This window comes from Xyrauchen texanus, chromosome 15, assembly GCF_025860055.1.
Source record: "Xyrauchen texanus isolate HMW12.3.18 chromosome 15, RBS_HiC_50CHRs, whole genome shotgun sequence".
In the NCBI taxonomy this organism is placed as follows: Eukaryota; Metazoa; Chordata; class Actinopteri; order Cypriniformes; family Catostomidae; genus Xyrauchen; species Xyrauchen texanus.
In genome coordinates, this window is record NC_068290.1 from 21759839 (window position 1) to 21786398 (window position 26560).

Consider the following 26560-nt stretch of genomic DNA (forward strand, 5'->3'; position numbering starts at 1 on the left):
CACCATTTACCTGCATTGTATGGACCTACAGAGCTGAAATATTCTTCTAAAAATATTTTGTTTGTGTTCTTCAGAAGAAAGAACGTCATACATATCTGGGATGGCATTTGAGTGAGTAAATAATGATTTTTGGCTGAACTATCCCTTTAAGCAAGCAGGATTTGCCTTGTCATGTGATCATAATATGGCAGCCCTCATGAAGGGACCCTATTCTCTTAGTATACAACAGTTTTTATAAGTTTACTGATATGTCTAGATTCTTCATCTCATGTAAGCCTTCATGATTTGATACATAGGCCTATATTTCAACATTGATTTTTGTTTCTTTAGGAGTAACCCTATTTTAATAAAGAAAAAGTACTGTGTGCAACTTTAAAAAGTAAAGAATTCCAGGTAGCATGTAGTAATAGGCCCGAGCTCAGCAGCCTAATGGTGCCTGCAGCTTAGACTCAGCATTGGCAGGTATGATCCGAGCCGAGTGATACCTGCAGCCGATTGCCTCGTGTGTTTTAGTTACAGCGTTAAAGCACTCGGCCAATTCCAACTCAACACAACAGGGCCAGATCAGGCCACTTAGTCTGGGCCACTTCTGGAAATTATTTGTCTTGATCTTTATTAGGCTACCATTATACTATAGTCATATAGTATGAATATCATAAAATGAACATCATACACCTGTAATGGCGGAACATTTTTAACCCCCGCACATTTAATGTTAATTCATGAAAATGTTGAATATGCCTATTACATGGGCCTGGGTAGACGCTTACTACCACCCCTGGAGTCACGAGTTCGAACCAGGGTGTGCTGAGTGACTGAGTGCTGAGTGACTCCAGTCTCCTAAGCAGCCAAATTGGCCCAGGATTGAGGTGAGTAACCATGCCACCATGAGGACCTACTAAGTAGTGGGAATTGGGCATCCAAACTGGGAGAAAAGGGGATAAAAAAATAAAAGCACACTCACTTTTAAAGGCTACCATCTCATTACCAACAATGAGTTGCAGCTGTTGGTAATGGGCAAGGCTTCAATTAGAGCAGTCAATTAAGACAGGAAATACAAGAACTAAACATTAAACCATTTTAAAACCACATTTATAAATCTAGACTCCAACAGTCTTGTTTAAACTTCAACAAATTTAAACAACAAAAACTACATTAATTAATATATAGTTGAAAACTTCCAATATGGCAGTAAGAGTCTTGAAAGCAGTGACAGTTATCTTTTTGGTTTATTCATCAACAGGACCAGTGACATGTAACTCTTCATGAGCATTAGCCCTGAATATTTTAAACATCCAAAGTGACATAGTATGCAGGGAAAATACCAGTTACAAAAAAGAAACCTCTTGGTATCAAAAACTCAAAACATGCGACAGTTGTTAAATGTTCAGTTGTGATAATTTGCTAAACAAAATCTCAAATCATTGTATTCATCAATTCCACCATATATCTGAATGGAAATATGATACTTATTTTATTCCGATAGCACTATCTGCAAGTGAATGACAAACATGGAAGCCTTTGGTTTTGACCACTCAAAATTGTAAGGCACCTTTGATAAGTCTTTATGCTTTAGAACTATAGACTCATTAATTTATTGTGTTTAGACAGGTTTAAACACAAACCACTGGAAATATAAAATGTATAAAAGTGAAAAAGGAAAACAAAAATGGTCTTAGAAAAGTATTGCACACAAGTGTTAAGGCCATTTCTGGTAAGCAAACGTCATGCACTTCTCATGCTACAAGCACCAATATGCCATTTTAAATTCAAACAATACTCCAACCGATGTTTTTGTTGCCAAAAATCAAACCTATATTACATTCACATAAGAGACCAGGGGATCCTGGTAGCATAAAGGCTTTTTATGCAAGTAGGATCACTTTAAACAATCCTTTTCTAGTCATCATTCAAACTTTTTCTTTGAGTAAACAAGATTCATGCTAAATAAATAAAAATGGATCTTTTATAAATAAACTGAGCCTTTTTTTTTTTTTACATCTCCCCCAACATAGTTTTACATTGTGTATATTGCTCTTGAACATTTAGTTTCCATACATTCTGTACGTACTTTCTCAGATATAAGTGTTTTAACATTACATGACACCTTCAAATACAATGCCATCTATTCCCTTACTCAAGTCATCCAGGAATCTTTTGCACTATTGACAAAATATACATGGCAGCAATGCAGTGCCTCCTAGAACTTGAAAAGGTTGATGAAACCCTGTGGGGACACTGGCTTACAGCAACTCTCTGGGTTATTGGCTGTGCAAGGGTGGTCTGTATCCTAAAGTAAAAAAAAAAAAAGTTATTGCCATAATTATAAATATGTAAACCTTGACTTATTTTAAGTTTAAAATCTATAAAGCTCAAATTTAGGGACTCAAATTCAGAACACTGCCTGTAGTTTGATTTTGTCTCACCTTCCAGAAGAGGATGTGGCAGTGTGTGCAGAACTGTAGTGTGTCACTGTACTGCTCTTTGTGAGGGTAGCACCGGCAAAGCTTGAAGTACATCTTTTTCCATTCCAAATGCCCTTTTTCTGTCACTATGAGACGCTTGCAAATCTGTGAAAGTTGATTAATCCAAATTAGTGTTAAGACATGGAACAACGTCATTTATTTGAGATAAATAGATTGTCAATGACATGCCAATGACTGCTTATTGTTGTAATTATAGCAAGAGTGGAATTAGTCATGAGATAAAAACAGCAGAACTTGACATTCCATATGAAAAGCCACAAACTTTTACCTGTCTGTCTGTGAAGTGATACTGGCAGAGTTTTTTCCACAGCAGGCGATCTTCTGTCAGAACACTTAGGCCAGGGCATACTTGGCCCAGGCTGACCAGATCTCGTCCATCTGCGAGACTGTGCATGATATTCAACTGTAAGCTAGCAGGCAGGTCAAGGAATGTCATACCCATGTTTGTGGGCTGGGAAAATGCAAAGAGAAGAATATCTCTGGTCAAATTCATGATCTGAACTCAAGGTAGCAGTTAGCTTAATCAACAAATGTGTTTCTCCCCCCCCATCTGTAGGTTAAAAGGATAGTTTATCCAGAAATTACAATTGTCATTACTTGCCCTCATGTTGTTCCAAAGCTGTATGACATTCTGCAAAATTTCTCTTTTAGCGTTACAATGAAGATAAAAAGTCAAAGGGGTTTGAAACTATATGAGGATGAGTAAATGATTACCATTTACATTTTGGGGTGAACTATCCCTTTAAGAATATATATAAGGGTATAGTGTGCATGAGTATCGAGTTAGCTAAATGTAGATTAATTTAATTGTATTTTATTTTGGAGTGATTTTAAGTAAGAACTTTTCAATTCAAGTAAAAGGAAAGTGCAATATACATTTAGCAATCCAACAACAAAATAATTTAAACAAAATGTCAAATTCAAGTCACTTTCAGGGGGAATATCAAAACATTGTGCAACCTCGAGTTTAGCAGTCCAACATAAAATTATTTTACAGTAAAATTAGTGCAGTTTGAGTACACAATGTTTTTCTAACAGGACTAACTAAAACTTGTGCATTCTTAATCAACTCTCAGTAAAAGCAACATTTGTAACAAAACAATTCACAAGGTAGGAACCTAATAATGCAAATTAGTTGTCAAACAAATAATTGTGATTATGACTATGATTACTGTTTTATTATTATTATTATGATGATGATTAACTGTCCATTTTAGGCATTTCACAAATATGATGATTAATTACCATACAAACTCACTATGTGTGCTTCATGCACACAACAAAGTCATTTATACAAATGTAGCTTGGGTCATATTATAAAATAAGGGTATATGATTTCCTTTTCAGGCTTCAAAAACGTATGAATGACAGTCAAAATTATTAAATAATTAAAATAACATTTTAATTATCAAAATATATCTCTTATTAGACCGATTTACTTTTGATCCATTGGACTTTCAATGTTTCGTTTTCTTTTGCTTCTTTTGTAACCCAACTAACCTGTATAGCTATTATATTATATTATGCAATAGTAAAATATTTCTGCCTTAAATTCTTCACTTTCACACATTATTTTAAGGCTCTCTGGTTAACTCACAAGCCCTTATTTCTCATGAAGGAAGACTTTGATATTCTGTTTCTTGCATTTGATCATCTCCACAGAAATAGAGCAGGACATCTACTCCGTCTCGCTGCATGTTATAACGCTGCGTGAATGAACCAACAATGACCATGGATGACCGTTTGCGTTCACAAAACTAATTAGTTTATACCTCATTTATATTTTCGTGGGAGTTTTGCGCACGTCTCTGTAGACGGCGTGCACATCAGAGCGCTTGAGAAGTGGTTCATTTTCACACACTCAAGAGAGCTGCTCTTGTGATGTCTGTGGTGCGGTTCCATGAGATGTTTGGAGTTCAAGTGAATGAGACAAGTGCTTTTTCCTCCACACTCACTGGCGAGTGAAATGTTAAAATTGACTTGCCAGTAGCTAATAACAGATGTTTTTGGTTGCATAGTGTGAAATTTACTCGCATATGCGAGTGATTTACTCATAATGTAGAGGGCTGCATGGCCGTTAAAGTAAACAGAAAATATAAAACAGCCAAATAACAAAATTAGATGACGCATGTTGTGAAGTTACGTTAGCAGCGGTGCAAAATTACTTTTAACATGGGGGCGATGAGGAAACATTTAGAAAATTTATTTTAAGTGACTACTACTAACAGAAACACGTGTTGGAATACTATATCATGTTTGGGTGGGGACAAAAAGTAAACAGGACTTACGGTGCTGCCGTCTTGACAAGCGCTCTAGGGTGCTTTCGCTTCAAGTGTTCTTTCATGGCGGTTGTACGGCTATGATAAGCAATTTCCAATTTGCATATCTTAAACAACACCACATCGTTGGGTCTCCGGCTAAAATACTCCCATGCTTTAGATCACCATGGGCAAGTTTTTTTTAGCTGCAATTTGTTCTTCGAGGAATCCGGGTGATGCATTTTAATTATTCCATTGTGATGCACCTACGCATGTTATGCAAATCGACGTATTTCTGCAATCGATGACATCGATTAAGTCGATGTATCATCCCAGCCCTATTAGAAATGTATTGGATCAAGTTTATATGATGTTGTGTAAATGTAGCTGATTCTCTCTTAATTTAAATTATATTTATATGTAAACTTCCATTCCTTTACTTGGATAAAAAAAAAAAAGGAATACAGTGAATTTAAAGGTCAACGATTTGATAACGGCCTCTTTTTAAAACTGTGGTATACCGTGAAACCATGACACATTACATCTCTTGACTAGCACATATACACTAATGTTAGGGACCATCAATATTTTACATTAGTATGTATAAATGTATATGGTTTATGGTATATGTGCTTTTCCCACGGTATTCTCGGAAATGTTTAATTCTTTCCACTTTGTTTACTTGTTGTTGGGCTACATCCAATGACACGCACAAGCACACTCTTTAAAATCCTGTAAGACTCTTATGCATTTACATGACCACATAAGCCACGTTCTCGGAGAGAGACCTAGGTGTGTTAAACCACTTTGTCTTAATCCCTTAGGGAGGGTAAGGAAATCGGCATTCTCATTTACATGTCGTTTCCAAACGCCGCTTTCTGCAAAAACCCTGAAATAAACGGTTTTCGTAAGTTAATGTAAACGTGGTCACTTACTCTTTGCTACATCTGGGGCTGTTTCACTCACCCTGTTGATCTGAATGTTGTCAAGCTGTTGCTGCCACTGCAGTATGTTCTCCATGCGATAAACCCAAATGTTGATGTTGCCAACCAGGACCGACTTGCCCATATCCTGAACTAGACTGCACAATGATGCATAAAGTGTCTGCAGCAGTTCTTTGATTGGTCGGACATTCTGCTGATTCTCTAGTACTGAGAAAGCAATGAGACAGTGCAGTGTGTTTACAGTTTATAAAAGGAATCAAGGACACAACAACACTTGTGTTGATGGGATCTGGTGTTTGTCAAATGACTTCATAATGCACAGAATACCTTTCTGTTATGTAAAGACATCAGACTACAACATAAAAAAAAAAAAAAAAATCAACGTTATGTCAAACTTTACTGAGGAATAAGGAAGATTGACAGGTATATTAAAGTGGAATTAAATGTCAAGGGATTATTAGAAGCCCAATCATACCAGTGAGCAATGACATTCAAGTGTGCTATTTAGTTTCCCATAACAGCATGGACTTTTGTTTAGCTTTGGGTAACTTTTGGTTTACAATATGCCTGAGGATTCTGTTTGCTCTTAGAGGCTTGTTGCTCTTTCCACTGCAGGCAATAATTATATTTCCATTCAGCTACCGTTTAAGGTAACGAAACTAATTTTGTAATGAGCAAATGCAGGCAAAAAAATAAACACCTATTCTGTTATGACAGACATTTGTCGTATTACTAACCAAATCAGAATTTCAATAAAAGGTTATAATGCATGTAAAATATATATAATGTTGATGCTTATATTGGTGATTAGTTTAGGTAAATGTATGATATGAGACTGTGTTAGTGACCATGTGAAATAAGGAAAGAATTAGATAGTAGAGAGAGAGAGAGAGAGAGAGAGAGAGCTTACCATTTTGTACTACTCTTTCCAGAATGTTCATGTAATTTTTTTGTGCCACACCACTGAGAGAAGGCAGTTGGGACTTGGCTATCAGCTCCAGCAGCTGAAATGTTAGACATAAGAGGTCAGGCTCTGTGTTTTCAAACGCTGTGTTTTCAAAGACTCTCTATACCCTCACACATGCACTCTGGATTTAGTCTGTTTTAGCAGTGTTGTTGTTCCAACAGTTCAGACATAATCAGGTATCCATTACTTCATATCTGACAACACGTCCAGACACAAAAGTACAGACAACAAACCTCCGTGCTTTTACCATAGGAAAGAGCATAACGGGTCAACTGCCTTGTTCTGCCAGTAAAGACCAAAGTATACACTATGCAGTTTGTGCTGACTGTCCGCATGCAGCCTAGATTTTCTCGACATGTGACAGTCCTCATATGTGAGCATCATCGCTACATACACCTGCCGTAGACTGTACTAAAAGAATATCACAAAGCAGTCATAGTGCGCATGCGTCAAACGTGTTCCTACTCACTCAAGGTCAAGAGAGTATACTTTGAAAGGCTAGCGGCTGACCGGGCACGATCCCATCCAAAATGTAGAAAAACGAATTATACTTGTGCCTTAAGTCACGGTTTACTCCTTTCATAAAAATAAATGGGGAGTTATAAACGGACACCTTCCGGTCTCAAAATTGTCAGCGTGTTCTCCTATAAAACAGCAGTCATAGTATACTCAACACACAGTTCATTCCAAAAGGACTGTTTAGTGTTAAACATGTTGAAGAGCAGACAGGTGAAGCACCTCCTCCATAGAAATCCATAAAAATAAAAAAAATCAGTAGTCACAATAATGTAATGCAATTGAATTATATTTATAATATATATCATATTTAGAATTATTAAAATATAATCATATAAATGTTTGGCAAGAAAGTCCTCCACATAACAACAATTCAACATATAATATGTTATTAACTGCAATTCAATGGATACATTATTGGCACGTCATGTAATTTGATGAAAAAAAGTTATGACCTAAAGTAAATCTATGCAGATAACGATACTGACGTTACATACTATGATATGAAATTGTTGTAGCAGTCTTTGTTGAGTAGTACTTTAAGTAGTCTCATGGGCCTGTTTTTACATGCCTGCTTAATTTGATCTCTGTAACTGAGCTCTAACGCAACTCCAGCACAAGGCCAGACAAACTTGAAAATAAACCTGATACTACGGTGTTGCAACAGTGCCTGTGCTCAACCTGGAAATTTCTAGAAACATTAAAGCATTAAACAAATGAAAATAGATACAATGCAGTGAATATCAAAGTGAATTTAGTTCTGTACAAGTAAATAAATATAGTTTACTTGACCTTGAGTTTACCTATCATCTAGTCATTGCTAGGGTTAATGAGCAAATTCTTTAGCATGTCATAGTTGACTCTAAACCATAGTGGTGTCAAGTGATGAGATCAGAATTCAGGGTCACAATGCAGATAGAAAAAGAGAAGGGGGTGGGGGGTTAATGGGCACCAAAGTCATTTGACTTTCCGTTCTGGTTTTGTAAGCGGCAGTCCTCCTTTCTCAACTCAGCTGTCTGTTAGGACACAGCATGACAGTGACCTTAACATCACACCAACCTATGTTTATCTGCTCTTAGCCAATGACATCTGCTTTCATCACTAGAACAAGTAAATCAAGAAGCACAACAGCACATTTAGTGATCCTAAATCTAACAGCCTTTTCTGCCCTAAGAAATTGAACTTTCTTAGTTCAAGAGACATTAAAGGGATAGTTCAATCAAAAATGTAAAGTCTGTAAATATCTCCTTTGTGTCCCATGGAAGTCATAATGGTTTGGAACAGCATGAGGGTGACTAAATTATGATATAATTAGATTTTCTAGAGAACTGCTTCAGACTGTTTACCATTACAAGAAACATGGTTAAAACAAAAATGCATACAAGCATGGTGCCTGTGTATGCCCTCTGGACTGGTGTGCGATGATAAGAATGAAGACACTGCCGCACACCCCAAGCCCAGGACTTAATCCTTATTACTTTAGAAACAGAACATGGCTATTGTCTCTGTTTGCCCAGCCTTCCATGCTATTAGTAGACAGGGGGAAAACTCACCCTTACAACATAGTTGAATCGCCTGGTGTCCTTGATGGCACTACAGAAGTCCAAGCGATTAAATGCTTCTCCCAGTGTACAATATCCATGACGCTGTGTGAAGTGATCAAATAAGTGTTAGTTGACCACTTGTCAGATGTTTTATTCACATACATTAAAAGCCTCTTTAGATCATTTACTGGCCTTACCTCTTTGGTACTCCCTTTGTGGACATAAATCCATTTATCTCTGTGAAAGTCTGCAATAATTAAACAAAAAGTGTTTTACAAAAGACTGTATCCTATCAACAGTGTTCATATTTTGAATTAGGCAAAGACAGCCACAATGCTTACAAGGAATCTTAGTGTGGTTGTTGTTCAGCAAGTCCTTCTTTCGCTTCTTTGCAGCCAAATCGTAATTAATGCTGAGGATCAAATTCTCCTTGTCATGTTCTTCCTTGCAGTTGCTGAAAGTAGAGATGAACTCATTAAATATGTGATTGCTACAGACCATTTACATTTATCACAATCTTATCACCATGCTTATAGGGAAAGTAGTGGCACAGATCAAACAATACATGTTTAGTATTCTAATAAACTGTATTTTTCACACATTTCTGGACTGAAACTACTGCAACACTTCTGGAAACGTTGAGCATATGACCTATATCCCACTATCGTTATATTAATAGCAATTTGGTTAACAGATGAAGAGTAAACACAAAGACAAACGACAGCTATTTACTGCAGTGTTGTAATCCGCATCCCCATAATCCCTCTTAGTTGCCAATGTACTTTCACAGAACGTTCCCCTAACGTTAGTGCATGGTTCCCATTTGTTTAGTTTTTTTATGGAAACCAACTCATAACTTTCTAAGAATATTCTTAGGTTTTTTTTATAACCATAAACTAACCTTTCCAGAACGTTACACCTTCATTAAACCTAATACGAAGTAAAATAATCAAAATCAATCAATCAATACAAAAAACGTTATATAATGGTTATTTTTATGTTTATTAGGCAGAATCCTATTTTTCCATGTTTAAATTATTTTTATTTAAAATTATTATCATTATTAGCAATCATTTCACTGTCCTGCATGGTCACATTTTCATTATTTGTAGTAAACGTTGCAGAGGTGTTTGATAGGAATATCGCTTTTTCTGAGCTTCGCCATTTGGTTGATGATGCTATTAGCGTTCAACAGAGAAACATACAATTTTAAAGACTTGAACGGAAATGTTGATATATTAAACACTGACCTCTTCCGTTCTGAAACATTGTTATTCGTCTCGTTCTCATTCTTCGTCGGTTTTTTCCAACCATCCACGGTTTTTACCCAGCTTTGACCAGGTGACCGCCAGTCCTGTCCAAGAAATGGCATTTTCAAAATACGAAAACCAGTGGCAAGTAAGAAAACTAAATAAAATTAAAAGTTCTTAAAGAGATTATTGGTTGTTCTTAGGTGATGGCAGCTATATTACATCCTTTTGTGAAAGCGTCTCTGAAGATAAAAGTGCGCAGCTGTATTTATATTGTGACAAGGAGAATCCGGAAGTGCTCGTGGCTCCGCCCCTTTTGGACAGAATCCTCCAACACGTGGCTTTGTTTATCATCTTCCTTAATATTGCAAAACATCTCCAGAAACATAATCACACTAAGGGTTCAATAAACTGCTGGAACATCTTTCCTCGTGCACTTATGAAATATCATACACCGAAAAGGTAATTCAATATTTGGTGGTGAACTAAAGTTTTAATCTTTTCCTTGATGTTGTCTTTTGATATTTAAAACAAACAAGAAAGTGACTCCTCAAAAATCCCCAGTCATGAGCTAAAAATAAATAAAGACTTCTCTTTTGATATTCCCTGATGAGTAAAGTGGCAACATTGAACCTAGTATCCAGTACATTGGGATTGGTTTGAGATTTTAATTCAACAGGTTAGAAGAATACATTGGTGTGCATAAGTTAACTTTGTACTTTCATTCTAATCAGAATTATACAAACAATTCTAACTGTACAGATATAGATCAAACAAAGGCTGGTTATCTATTATGAAAATAAAAAATTAAAAAGCTGTTTTAAGTGTTTTACAACTTGAACCATGAGTAAAGTTCCGTTGAACTTTTATGAAGACAACACCATCAACTTGAAATGAAACTTGTTGTAGGCAACTGCACTTCACACTGAGATAATGAAGTGTAATCTTTAGTCAATTTCATCAAAACCTATTCACTTTTGTTTGGTAATGAGAAGCACACTGAGAATCCATGTCACATTATGATGCACTAAGAGCTGATGGAAAGGAGAAACTACAAACAAAGCTTTTATCATTTAATCTGCCTAAATGTTGATTGTTTCCTTAATCATCTGAAAATGGTTGTGTGGATACCTTCTTTGGTATACTGCTGTATGTTTTTGTTAGTAGGTGTATATTCAACATGCCTTACGCTTGCTTGATGTTAAAACTACACTATATTGTAATTACCATGAGAACCCATGGTTTCATTTAACACTGAGACACGAGACATAAAGGACACCTAAATAAATGTCAATAACACAATAAAAGTGTGCAATCTGATGTGATATCAGTATTTGCCATCTTTTGTCACAACAAATCACAGTAAATGTAAATATTCACAGATATGTGTTGTTTTGAATCGTAAAAGAGAATTTTTGGAATGTTTTGCCAGACTCAGAATTTAGAAAGAAATGAGGGTAAGAGTATTTACAGAAGGTGAGAGCCAACATTTTTCCCACACAGTCAGTGCTCTTGCAATCAAAAAAGAAAATTCATTCCATTCGATTGCTATAAGGTCAGTTGACATTCACCCCACAGCCAGACATGTGATAAAGGTTACAGGAAACATTCATCAAACATCCCCTCATCTTATCACTACAGCCATTAGAGGGATGATATATCCTGACTTAGCTAGGTGTTAACTTAACTACTATTGTCTTTAGAGTAGAAAACTGCAGAACAGGTGTCTCTGCTGCCCCTTACCAGTCTGGTATATTGTCCTCAAGGGTGCAACAGGTCATTGTAGTGAAAGATGTATCAGCAGGACCACATGACAAGATGCATAAGCAAGCACATGTTCTAAGTGTGACTGTTTTCACATTCATACTGAGAACCATGTTGCTTCATAGCCCTGACAGAACCCAATGCTTCATACTTTTCTAGATGGATTCTTCTTCTGAGGGTGAGATTTCACTTTGGAGTTTTCCACTAATTGGCTTATTCAGTGGCATAATCAATATAGATAGTGTGCTTAGCAGTTTGCTTTTTCAGATACTCATATGTTAAGTTAAAAAAAATATAGAGAGATTTTCTAAAGATATATATTTTTTCATTCAAATAAATAAATATGTTAAAAATTCTGTTTAATTTGGATTTTATTTATTTTTATTTACTGTCTGTTTTTCGGGTTTTGTTTTATTCCACAAAATAAAAGAACAGATTGTCATGATGTATACAATCAAGCTTCATGTTCCTTTCTGTTGAGAATCTTCCAACATGTTTCATAATCAGATCTCATCTTTTTAGTGAGAACTCAATATTTGTACACTAGAACTTAAGGAACATTAACAAGCTGAACATTTAGGCAGATATCCAGCGTAAATGATGATACTGAAGCACTAAATAGTCTAATGTAAACTTTTTTAAAAAGGTCAATGTTTGAAATGTTTTGGTAATATTATGAATTAGAATCCATTTCATTAGCTTCTCAATCCAAAGGGTAGCTGGTCACATCAGGAAAATATTTGCTTCAATTGCAAGGCACATACATTCAACATGACATTTGTCCCACTCTTAAAATAACTTTTCCCAAGCCGTGTTCACTGTTTGCCTCTCAAGTCCTATGAGGGGATTTCCTGGACATAAAGATTGCTAAATCATATTTTCAGTTTAAAGAGAAAAAATATTGAAAAAGGTGTCTGTTAAAAGATTTAAATTACTAAACAAAATGAGATGGAATGTAAAACTGAATGTGATCAAGTTGACGCAACTGTCTCAAACTGCTTTTGTTTTGTGTTCATGTCAGTGGACACGCACACTTCAGACACACTCACTTACACACCTGTTGCTGTTGCTCTTACACTAATTTCATCATTCCCTCAGGTTCACTCTGTGAAATGTTTCAATTTACTTGCTGGACCAACACATCTTCAACCTGGGCCAGCCACATGATTCTGGGGGTGTAATGTTCTCCCTTGTTTGTTTCCCAAAATAACTTATCACCTATAGCTCGCAAGGTCAGAACCCCATCATCTCACATCTGATAGGACAACATACAGCTCAAAATGTTCCGATTTGAAAGCTCACATTTTGGAAAATTAACTTAAAAATTAATTGACGTAATCAATGCAATCGATGCAATTCCCAAAAAGCATGTCAATCACCCCACCACGTAAGAAAATAAATAGCTTCAATTCAGAAATGTACATTTTTAGCTTTACATAATTTGCATTAATGTGTACAACACAAAATAATAATTATAAGGTGAACTTAGAGTGATACATAAAGTAAAAGAATAATTGTTAGTTTCTTGAACTTCTTTGTGGGGAATATAAGTATACCCCGCTAGAATCATTTAAGCTTGCTTGTTTGGTCAAAAGGAACTTATTGGAGCATTTAATTAGTTGTTTTTAAGAATTCAAAGAGATTTTAGCTCTTTTTAGTATGGTTGGTGTTGTCTTACTGTAATTAGTTGTTTGTGTAAAGTCAACATTAGGTGATTAGTGTTCCCTTTGGTGAAGTTGGATCTGGTTCAATCCATGTAGTTTTACCTTGAGCATGTGAATGTGTGTAGCTTTAAGTTAAGTGGTTAATTTGTAAAGTTAAATTTGAAACGACACGCTTGTAAAGTCTTCTTCATGTGACAAACCCCTTTCTGAGTAAAAAAAGTTAAATTAACTGATACATTTGTGTATATCTAACAAAGTTTTTTTTCGTAATGCTGACATAAAATTACCATAAATTGAATTTACTTAAAAAGTGTGATGAAAAAATTATACATATATATTTTAAGTAAATCCAACACATAATTTTTTCAGCTGGGTAATCATAAAACAGACATTGTTAATATTTTTTTTTTTTATCAGCCTTTAAGGTTAATGTCAATGAATTTACTTTTACAGTACACAGAACTTGGCTATTTGCAAGATATATTATCTGCTATGATGGATCTGCTTTATATAAGCAAACCCATATCTCACTGGACACATTATAGCCTAAGAGACCCCATTTCGGTCATATCTCAGTTTTCTACTAAATGTGTTGTTACTGTGTTCTGCCTTTGCACGGCAGCATTATGAATTCATATTTTGATGCATTTTACACATTCATAAGAGATAGCAGCAGCAGACTCTTTCTGGCCTTAGACCTTTGTGATTAATTGTTTCATGTCTGGGCATGCTGACACTTGTTGTATACAGTGTAGCTGAGAGTCACAGAAAGATATGCGAAGTTCAGACAGGGCAATAACACACAGACACATATTTCTCTTGCACATCTGATCCCTTAGGTACTCACATGTCCCAAGGCTTGTCACATGATTAAACTTTTTATTTGTTTAACAGTTTATTTGATTATTAAATACATTTACTTAAAAGTCAAGCAAAGTTACATATAAAGGGTCAAATTAACAGTGCAAACTAATTGTTCTACAAAATAATGCAAAGTTGATGCAAATTACCATTGTGGTAAGACACAAAACATTCAGTTTTATGATGCATTTAATGGTAAACATTTGATCATTTTTCATCCATTGTTCCTCTAAATTACTTTTTAACAGATAACCAATACACATACACCCTTGAATAAATAATCAGTTTACAAAATTGAGGAATGTGTTAAAATAAATGTACACATGTAAACTTGAAGTGAGAAACTCTTCATTTGAAATATCTATATATCTAATAACATCACACACATTTGAAATGCAACATGTACAAACATGTAGAGGCTTAGCAACTTATTTAAAGGTTTATTTGCCTTGCTGTCTTAATAGGCTCTGATTTAATTTCACACTAGATACTTAAGATCAGTGGTTCTCAGCCTTTTTGGCTCCAAGTCCACTGTTTATCAAAGACCATTTTCGAATCTAGGATTGTCAATGGATCAAAATACTTATCATAATTCATTTTGTGATCTCGGACATTTCAGGAACTGTCAGTTTGTATATTGTAGGCCTGAATCATGGGTTTAACTTATTACAAATTTAAATAAAGTTATCAAATATTAATATAACTTATTATGTATAATCAAAGTCATCTTGAGGCCCCCTGGAGGTTTGCTGTGGCCCCCTGATTAAGAACCACTGCTTTAAATCTTCTGAATGTCTCAGTGTGATTTGTCATCTACTGTAAATCAAGAATATTAGTGGTTGAAGACAGACATTCATATTTTAAGCCTGTAAGTTTCTGAGCTACATTAAGCACAGTGAGACAAATACATTAATGTAGGCAGAAACTTCTCAGAGAGATGGGAACTGTGCCATGGTCAAATAACTTGAATGGCAAAGTCCCCTTTAACACAGATGAGTCTGTCTTTGGATCATAGAAGTCAAAGTTGTCTGAGTCCTCCACACTCTCATTTCTATTAATGAAACGGGCTCCTGTAACATAGATCTTGTTATTTACGACAGTAGCGGAATGATGCATCTTCCTTTCCTTTTCAAACCTGTTGGTTTTAACATCATAGGCTACCATTCTTCTTGTATAGCCTGATCAAATACAATAAAAATGTTAAAGACCAATATGAAGGTGTATATATGTATATATATATATATATATATATATATATATATATATATATATATATATATATATATATATATATATATATATATATATATATATGTATATATATTTTACAATACTAAGATCTCAATGTTTGACAAACCCTAAACACCTTCATCCCTCCAACAATGTATATTTTACCATCAATCACTGCAGCTGGCGCATAGATGTTCTCACTGACGTGCGGTCTGGGTAGGCAAACTAGGCACTGCCTACCCTGCCAAAATTCAAAAATAAAATGTTTATTAAATAATAAACTTGTATTTGGATTTTTACTTTTTATTCTTGTGATTTTTATATATGCAATATGTGTGTTATTCCAATTGTTTAGACGTTATGATGACAAATGTAGCAGTTACGCATAATCAACTAAAAACAAATGGTAGAATAAGCAGTGCTTTTACGGTCCATTCATTGCAGATGACAAGTGGAAAACCCATGTTGCGCATGCGCACTTCGATCCTGTATTCTTTAACATGTACGGCAAAAAGCACAAATCTGCTGTGCCTTTTGACGTAAATATGTTATGCCCGTAATCATCTCCGTTACGTATCAGACATGGACCAATTAAAATCGAGATATTCCTGGACATTTGCGTAGCTAACGTCATTACACCACAGCTAGCGTACATGCCTAATCCCGCAAAATTCAAAATGACAGCACCAGCCGTAATCACGGAATTAAGAAATTTTTCCAAGCTCGATTTTAATTCCAAATAGGAGTTAATTGCAAGAGGGAGGACTACGCCAGCCTTAGATGGACTAGTACAGCAAAAGGGCCCAAAAAGTATCCGATCATTTCAAACTGATTGGTATGTAAGAAAAGATTGGCTATGTGGCTGCGCTAACAATCAGCGGCTGTACTGCTATCCCTGCCTGCTTTTTTCAACCAGTCAGACTGTTTGGACTTCAGCGGGATATTGTGATTTGAACAACCTGCCTGCAGCTTTAACCAAGCATGAAAAGTCATCAGCTCACATCCAGTGTCAAATTACACTGAAAACCTTTGGAAAATCTCGGATCGACCTTGCACTTGAGGAGCAAAGGAAGCTGAATATAACCTACCACAATGAAAAGGTAAAGGATCTGATAAATGCATAACGTTCACTGTTTACGCACTTGTGTGTGTGTGTGTGTGTGTGTGTGTGTGTGCGTGAGAGAGAGAGAGAGAGAGAGAGAGAGAGAGAGAGAGAGAGTACACGATATACATCCTGATTTGTACATTTCTTGATATGCCGCGCTTGTGTGTAACGTTCACTGTTATTACGTATTATTAGCTTAAACAATAAATCAGGTAATCTGGCTTTCATAACTCAGTGCCTAGCCTCTTTAAGACATCACCGCATGTCACTGGATGTTCTTCACTGTCCTGTTCTCCATTTTACACCACAGATTCCTTCCAATGTGGTAGACCTATCGTGAACAAGTGCATCTTTAACACCACCACTTCAAATTAAACAAATTCATTTAAATGAGTACTTTATAGAATTACACATCCTTAGAAACCCTGAAATATGGATCATTCAAACTGGTTTCTGCATGGTATCTTCCCCTCCAAACCCATATATTCTCTTGTCATGTGCATCTACAACTGGGTGCAAACCTGCAGTGGAAATTGGGGCCATGGCCTCCCATTGGTTGAACGTGGTGTCATATCGCTCTACTTCAATGGAGAGCTGTCCATCTGCTGTCAATCTACCCAGTACAAATATAAAATGCAAGTAGTAGGAGCTCTGATGGGCATGTCAAGGCATCAGCATCTGTTCACCAATTCTCCACTGGTTTGTTTTAAGAGAAAGTGTGTACACAGTGTATACATAGTTATACATAACTATGTGTGTACATAGTTAAGCCCCCAAGCACATAAAGGATGCTGTGCATGCACACATAAGATGGTCGGTAGAGCCGCAAAGGAATCTTTGCCAGCCACTGCCAGCACCATGTCTGCTCATCATAGAGCAATGCCTCACAAGACGTCCTCTCACCATTTTTACGTCCTCCAAGTACTACTAGTGCCACCTTACAGGTCTGACGTCGTGGTGCTGCCCAGAGAGTTTTCAGTTCACCAGGGCAATGAGTGCCAACAGAAAACGGAAGATGGCGAACAGATTCGATTATTTCTGTGCACAAAGAGGAGGATTGGACAAGGCGGTCACTGGCAATGAATTGGAAAAGATATGAAGGATGAATATGTCTCAGTCTGACTTGATGGAACAAGTCATGAATGGTGCAATGTCTGGAGAGCAGATCGTGGTGGATCCAAGCTAGAAGAATCTCAAACAGCCTGTCTGCCTCCAAGTAGCTCACCAATTCAGGTAGTGAGAGTTCACAGAAGTTCTCAGAGACTGCTACATCTGAGAAGCTCTTCACTGCCACTTATCTTGCTTTGTCCTGCAAGCTAAAACAAAGCAGGATTTCAAAGAGGCAGCTCATGCTTAAGCAGTTGTCTGGACTGAGGAAGGCCTGGAGGAAGGTTGAGCATGCCTCAAAAAGCCTTCCATACTGAAGCATGGAGGCAGCTTGCATCAGAGGGAGAACCAGCTCCATGGTGATGCTGATGGACCCTGTGTAAACATATTCCACAATACTCATGAGGATGTCATTAGGAACATGTTGTAAGCATATGTTGGTCTTCTGGCTATCCAGGAAACTGCTGCAAAACAGCATAGAAGAAGGGGCTGCTGGATGCCAGAATATTGCCATGAAATGGGATCCCCTTGCCCTCAGAGCAAAGGACAACATCAGTGAGAATTTGCTCCTTCCTCAAGCTGTTCAGCTACAAAGGGAGGGTGGAGATCAACGTTTTACTGCAGTATGTCTGATATTAGACAATCTATGCTGTGAAAAAGAGATGAAATATTTATATTGATGATTTATACATTTACGACATGGGTCACCAAAACGGCATGGGATAGTTTTTCTTGTTAGGGCATGTTATGGCAACAGGTAAGAATAATTTCTCATTACTAATTTAATTTTGTTTTTTATTTAGTGGTTTTGAGGCCACATCCACACTCATCATTTTTCATGTGAAAAACCATGTTCAGTTTCCTTATGTCATAATTTAAAAAAAATACGGCAATGGAGAGTGTTTTCAAAATGGTCTGTTTCAGTGGAGGAGAATGCCATTCTTGTGTGGATGAGAGACGTAAACAGACCTGTTTAGCCCGAGACTGACCACTTGTATTAAAATTAATGGGAGAAATTGGAACACCCAATATGGCAGGTTTAGAAAGGGAAGTCCCGCCTTACAGGTAAAAGAGCCAATCATCTTTAGATATAGACAATGCGCATGCTTATTTTCTGGACCCCAAGACGGTGTCCGAGTGGACTGTATTGCCTTGAATTAGGTGTTAACATCAGTCTATGCATTTTCATTCTAAAACATATTAGTTTCAACAAGGCTTAAAAAAATTAAGTAATAGCTAACCCAAAAATAAAAAATGTATGAATCTTACTTTTAGTCTTTCAAAACCGGTAAGACAGTCTGTTCATTTCACAAAGCTATTAGATGGTCTCAGAAGACATGGAATACAGTCATTTGGATTTCCTTTATAATGCTTTTATGTTCTTTTGTAACATGACCTTCCCTGGTCCCTATCCACTTTCATTGTATGGAAGCGAGCAGCTGAGACATTCAGCTAAACTTCTTTTGTATTCCACAGAAGGAAGAATGTAATTTGGGCTTGGAACAGGTTTGGAGAGTAAATGATAATAGAATGTTCAATTTGGGGTGAACTATCCCTTTAAATTATATTATTTTTGTATGTGTTCACAGTCATGTCTGTTCATAGAACAGCAATAACATTTATCATTTATTCTTGATTGAGGTTTACTTTATCAAAAGGGTTATGCCATCAATCAGTCAGCTGTTTGCTTTTATTAAGGCATTTTGTCCTTGGCAGATTCTGCAATGAATGATTGGCTACATTATTTATCACATGATTCTATTTATTGATTCACTTATATACAAAGACAAATATATCATATTAACAAGACACATATGCACAAATACTAAGGTTTTGACAAACAGCATCATTATGTTGAAAGAAGTACATACTTTTCTGACCGACAAAATATTTTAATTTTTAACATGATTGTGAAGTGGCAACGCAGAAAGACATTAAATCATTTGAAGATATCACAATGCAAAGTTTTGAAGATATCACAAGGCAAAGGTACCCATGAAATGGTCCCTCGTTGGTACATTTTATAGCCAGGCAAAAAAGATATTACTGATTTACCACACTGTCATATTTTCTAAGAGTTCAGTGTGCCTGCAGACTGGTATTTCATGACAAATACACCCAAATGCCGTGCAGTTATCCACAATCTATGAAGGTGTCTACAGTCTAACCATCTGCTTCAAGACCTGATGTGTCACCCATATCTTGCCTTACCTTGTCTCAGCTGATTTGAAGCACATTCTGTATTGTCCTGCAATTAGCTGTGTATCATAAAAATTGAAGCAGAGCCCAAACTCTACAGTACAACGTCGCTGTTTTCTGAAACAGTTAACTTCTTCAGTGAGTTTGGCAGGTGGATGTTTAGTGACTAGGGCAAACGAGGTATGTTATTTGTTGTTCTGAAATCCTTAGAGAGGCCTTTGTGCACATTCCATTCTCCCTAAAAATAGAAAACTCTCTTCTCTGTCAGGACTGGAGCTTCTCCCGCTAACACTTTCTCATAGTGCACCCTCACCCCCTCTTTTTTCCATAACAAAATCTTCTTCGCGGTCTGCATATCGTTTCTGAGTTGCCCCATACTCTAACTTGTGTGTATGTTTAATGAGGCTGTAAAAATCGCTGGTGCCCAAAAGCTATTCTAGGAGTTTGCTGTGTACTTGGAAAGACCCTCCCATTCCTAAATTAAGCCCTGCAGAAGCCAGCATTGTGTTACTACAGCAGTCGTCATTAAACACTGGGCTGTTGAAGGCTCAGGGATGAGAGAAAAAACAAGCTGAAAGCTTTGAAGCTGAGCACATACAGAGGTATAAATTAGACAGTGGTGAGTGATGGAGGTATTGTTTTATCACAGCTGTGCTCATGGTCTTGCTCATTTAGTATCCTGCACTAGGTTGTGTTGAAGATGTGCAGAGTTGTGTTATATCATATAGAAGCCTTACAATAAGCAGAGGCTATTCAACAATTTTATGTTATGTTCTGTAATCTTGTAAAAAATTTATTAAATCACAATTTATAACTCTAAAAAGATTAATAATAGTTTTTAAATGTCTTGATGCTCAGGTTCTCAGATTATTGTAGCTATGCTGCCAGATTCTGTAAATACTACTGATTATAACCGAAAATGTTATTAATGACTTTCTAAATGTCTTTAGAAATGTAGAATTAGACCAATAGCACCATCTAGTGCCATTTCCTTGTACTGGAGAAATTGGTTTACAAAGATGCATTATGCAATAGTTACACCTGTGTTGTCGTCTGTTTCACATAAGCAACAATGTTCCACAATTAACAAATAAATATTGCTTCACATGTAACTCAAGAAACATGTTGTTAACACAAGCCACAAACTATCAGTTTTTGCAAGCATTCTTACTCCAACACAAATATTCTATGTTTATGTAGCATCGTAGGACATACATTAAACATTAAATAATAATAATAAAAAAAATTATATAAACACTTTTATAAAATAAACTTGGTGCCCTAAAGCACTGTATATTCCCTTTATTTTCCCTATATTTTCACAGAAATTTGAAAAATTACATTGTTTGCTGTTGTGTCTGAGTGATACATTTGTTCAGAAGAGAAAGAAGAGGAGAAACTGATCTGAAGTGTTAGTAAATGGTGGCCAGAACTTTGAAGGTCTAAAAATCATATAAAGGCAGCATAAAAGTAATCCATACGACTCTAATGGTTAAATCCATATCTTCTGATGTGATATGACAGGTGTGAGTGAGAAACAGATCAATATTTAAGTCCTTTTATACTATATATCTACACTTTCACTTTCCCATTCTTCTTTTGATTTTGGCAATTCACATTCTTTGTACATATCACCATCTACTGGGCATGGAGGAGAATTTGTAGTAAACAAGGACTTAAATATTGATCTGTTTCTCTCCCACACGTATCCTATCACTTCCAGTTGTATAGATTTCTTTTAAGCTGCCTTTATATGATTGTTGGAGCATCAAAAATGGTTCTGGCAACAATTCACTTGCATTGTGTGGACCTACAGTGATGATATATTCAAATGAGCACACATATCTTAAGGGGGATCACAACAGTGTTAGGATTAGCTCTGTATTAGCGCATCCATGTGTATTACTGTGAGTGCATTGTGCATTTGGTAATATCTCATGATGAGCTTCCAAAAAGCCTGTGCCTTTAACAAGAGTAAGTAACCTTGACACAAAGATATGGATGGTTGTGACCTCTAAACACTCTCAAAAAAATAGTTTTTTTTACGTTTTGAAAGAATTTTTGAAGTCTTAAATGATAAGTATATTGTGACAAGTCTCAGGTTAGTCTAAAGGAAAATAAGGAAGCGGGAACAAGCTCACACTCTTTTGCCTCATTTATTACAGATCGTTACACACCAACACAAAACACTCCATCTCAATGATAAACACAAGTAATTTTAACACAGACAGCGTCGTCTCGGGGTCCCTCCTCAATGCCATACATTAATTCAAAACGGGAGAGCTCCACGAAGGCTTGTGGGACCTCTTGAACTGCAAATAATAGGGGCTCGAGACACTTGTCACAATTTTGAGCATCTTCGTGCAAGAACTTATAATATAATATAATATTATATATATTTTATATGTAATATAATATCACAAATAATATTCTTTAGTGTCTGAATATACTGTTCGACCAAGCCATCCGCTTGGAGATAGTAAAGCTGGTCCGAATCAATTTAATCCCCAGTAATTCAGTTTGCGTACTGTACATGACATAAACGTAGTGCCCTGATCAGTAAAGATTTCTTTTGGAATCCCCACACGGGAGATTATTCTGAAGTGTGCCTCCGCAACACTGCGTACTGAGATGTTGCGCAGAGGCACTGCTTCAGGATATCACATTGCGTAATCCATCAGAACCAACACAAAGAAATGCTCACGTGCAGTCCACTCTAATGGATGATGAGGTCCATGCCAAGTCTTTCAAAGGGGACCTCGATCAACGGAATGGGGCGCAACTGTGCTTTTGGGGTGGCCGTGGGATTCACCAGCTGACATTCATGACATGCTGCACATCCCCTGTGAACATCTCCGTAAATGCCCAGCCAATAGATGTGGGCCATCAGACGATTTAGTGTTTTTTCTTGCTCTAAGTGACCTGCCATCGGATTATAATGAGCCGTCTGAAATAACATTTCTCGATGACTCTTCAGTACTAACTGGTTGTATCTTCTTTTGTCTGAGAGTCCTGCGTCACTCGATACAACCGATCCTTAATAATCGAAAAATACAGGTATGATAGTACAATGTCTGGCTGGAGGCATTGACCATCAATCACTTTCACATGGTCAAAGGTGTGCCTAAGGGTTTCGTATTGCGTCTGCTCCAGTGCAGATAATTCTCTAAGGGCGAGGGAAGCCTGGGTTGTTGGGCAAAGGCAAACCGGCTGCTGTGCTCTCCAAGCATCAGCAACTGGAAACGCTGCAGGTGCTGTTCAGGGCTGTGACCGACCCACTGCAGGATGGCTCATCTCAGGCTCTCGTAGTCCAGGAGGTCTGTCACTGGAAGCTGTTGGGCTATGAGTTGGGTTTCCCCTGTCAACAGCGGCAAGAGGCTGACCACCCACTAGTTGCTGGGCCATCCCCAGGATTTGGCCGTCCATACAAACAGCTCGATAAAGGCCTCCAGGTCACCTTGTGGGCCCATCTTGATGAGCATGATAGGGGATGGTCAAAGCTGTCATGTTGATGTTCCCCCCTGGGGCACCAAGCTCTGTAACAACTGTGGGTCCTCAGCTTGGGCCTGAAGGAGCACCTGGAACAGCTACTCCTGCTCCATGCATAGGTCCAGGAGGGCTTGTTGCTGGTTTGATGGATGACAGCGAGGGTCTTAATCACTTTGGCCAATGGCGTAGACACCATGGCAACAATTCCCTCCTCGTATCCTGGGTTTCGGCACCACAAGTATCATGTCAGTCTCAAGGAAAATGAGGAAGAGAGAACCAGCATTCACTCTTAAGTGTCATTTATTACAGGTCGCTACATACCAACACAAAACACTCCATCGCTCAATGATAAACGCAAAAATAATTTTAACATAGACAGCATCATCTCGGAACTCTGGCTCCTCTCTCGCCAACTGCGGCTCTGGCTCACAAAACAGGTGTCAAAGATAATTTTCCACAGCTGTCAATCCTTACCACTCTCGTCTCCTGAACTTGCTCTCCATTCACAAACAGCCGCTCGACCATGCCCCCACCAACACAGACGTACTTTATGGTTACCTTATGCTTTTCTCATATATAATTTGCATTATTTTAAAAACAATTGACCTACATGTAAAATGAGTTTGCATTTTGTTCTTCCACCTGCATGTTGTAAACATGGACTTTTTAACATTAAGGTAATTGTCTCTAACCAAAGTATTGGCTATTCATTAGAAATTTCTGTTTGGTCTGCATCAAGTAAAAAGCAATAAGTTAGTCAAAAGAGAAAGAAGCCTGGATTTTAGGTATATTATGGCACAATGTCTAATGCATTTTGAAGATGGGGAAATGTTAGGACTGAAGCCTGAGATCACAGCACTTTCATCTTTTGGTTCCCATAATGGACTCTTTTGTGATGGCTTCAAATGCCTACTACAACCGAATGCATCATTTCTAAACAGACGACCATAAAGCAAGAGCCTCTATCTACAGCAAACGAGAAGTAAGCAATATACAAGGATTTCATTAAACTGTACAATATATTGGTATTTTTTGCATAACTACCAAGCGGATAATTGATTTGGTTAAAGATTTATGCAACAAGTGTTTGTATGTTGCTTTTCAATATCATCATATCAGGTGGTGCCACTGGTACAGTTGCAAAGCACAATGCAATCAGTCCTTTAGGAAAAGGAAGTGTAATGTTCACTGACCTTTAAAATATCATTGCTGTATGTATGACAGTGATATGCCACAGAGCTTGTTTTGGTCATGCAGAAATGTATGGGAACATAACAAATAGAGAGATAGAAAACTGGGTCATGTTGTGTCAGATCTGAATGACCTACTTATTCTCTAGCCTTTTTTTTCCTGATACGACCAGGAGAGAATGTTCTACTTTCAGATTGGTCACAAAAAGTTCTGAATTTGACAGCACCACCACATAGCAAATAACAGAGTTTTGTCTTTAGAGTTAAGCAAACCAATCAGCCTCTGATCAGGAGCCCAGTCTGGGCATTTTGCAGTGTTTACAAATGCATGAAAGAGTATATCCTAGAAAACCCATGTGAACTAATCAAACATCTGGAAAGATGTCAAAATTATATCTATGTAGAAAGCTACCTTAGGCCTGCAGATCCATTAGATATTATATAGATGAGAGCTAGTTTTGAGTTAAACATGATTAGGAACGTCTGTGTTATGTTTTTCTAGAGCAGTGGTTCTCAATTTTTTTGGGTAATGCCTCCCTTTGAAACAAGAAAAAAAATGTTGGGTGATTTTGTTTGAGCATATCGCCACCTACTGAGCAGGGAGGAGAATGTATGTAAAAAAAAAACTGATTTAAATATTGATCTGTTTCTCATCCTCACTTATCACTTCTGAAGATATGGATTTATCTACTGGAGTTTTATGGATTACTTTCATGCTGCCTTTATGTGCATTTTGGAGCTTCAAAATGTTGGTACACATTCACTTGCATTGTGAGGACCTACAGAGCTGAAATATATTTTTTCTACAAATCATTGTTTGTGTTTAGCAGAAAAAAGAAAGGCATACACATCTGGGATGGCATGAGTGTGAGTAAAGGATTAAAGAATTTTTATTTTTGGGTGAAATGAAAAAAATAATCATGAATCAATCTTGAAACTGTTACAGATACAGTATTAAAGGTATTATGAGTAGAAGAATAAATGTACTGCACTAAAGAATACTGATCACTAAACTATTATATGTCTGGGTAAGAAACAATATTAAGTTTTACCACAAATATATATTTGATATTGGTTTCCTTATAACTAAGAAAAGACTTCTGAAGACATTGATTAAACCACTGGAGTCTTATGGATTACTTTTATGTGGCCTTTATGTGATTTTTGGAGCTTCAAAAGTCTGCAACGTATGGACCTACAGAGCTGAAATATTCTTCTAAAAACCTTTTTTTGTGTTCTGCAAATAAAGAAAGTCATACAAATCTGGGGAAGTAAATGATCTAATGAACTAGTCATTTAAGGAAATAAAAATAGCAGTAATTAAGGGAAAGACAAAAAAAAAATAAAAAATAAAAAAATAAAAAAGACCAGCATTGCTTGTCACCAGTTGTTGTCGTTTGGGTGCTGGTCATCCAGCATGGTATGCTGGAGTGCCGGTGTCCCCACCAAGCTTTTGAACTAGCTTAACCAGCTTCATCAGAAAGGCCACACTGGTCAAACAGTTTTGAAATGCATGGCTATGCTGGTCCACCAGCTAGACTCACTGGCTGTTTCACCAGCTCGAACAGCACCAAACCAGCACTAACCTGCATAAACCAGCATGGGAACTGCTTGCTGGTTAAGCTGTTCTTTTTAGCAGGGAGCAATGACATACCTTATTTCATCCTCCTTTGTCGTTTCCACTTCAGTCAATCAGTCATCTCTGCCTTTTTTTCATTTCTCTCTGTGTGCATTTGGTGTGCACCCAGTCCAGTTTTCTGGTACGCTTCATTGGCGCATCACAAACAGACTCACACCATGGACCTTCAACAATAATACACCTTTGATGGAATGCAGTTGCCTTTGGAAACTTAAAGAGAGAAAGAGGGGTCTTAAGGGGCTTACTATTAGCTGCTTAAAATTCTTCTGATGTAACCAGTGCATACCCACTGGAAACAAAATGTAGTCACATTCATTCCCCACTAGTGTGGCACTTTCCCCCTATTC

General features: G+C 37.0%; 1 protein-coding gene and 1 pseudogene across 1 annotated transcript; both read right to left on the bottom strand.

Annotated features, from left to right (window-relative positions):
* Nucleotides 1-1210: 1210 nt before the first annotated feature.
* On the bottom strand, nt 1211-10244 carry LOC127656418 (F-box only protein 32-like). Its single transcript, XM_052144741.1, has 9 exons — nt 9966-10244; nt 9057-9169; nt 8913-8962; nt 8725-8817; nt 6599-6692; nt 5711-5895; nt 2755-2937; nt 2427-2570; nt 1211-2290 (listed from the first exon to the last, which is right to left on the bottom strand). Exons 1-9 carry the CDS (start codon nt 10085-10087, stop codon nt 2201-2203), a joined length of 1074 nt encoding a protein of 357 aa, XP_052000701.1. The 5' UTR covers nt 10088-10244; the 3' UTR covers nt 1211-2200.
* A 4919-nt stretch (nt 10245-15163) lies between these two features.
* LOC127656190 (kelch-like protein 38) lies at nt 15164-23300 on the bottom strand (annotated as a pseudogene).
* Nucleotides 23301-26560: the final 3260 nt, after the last annotated feature.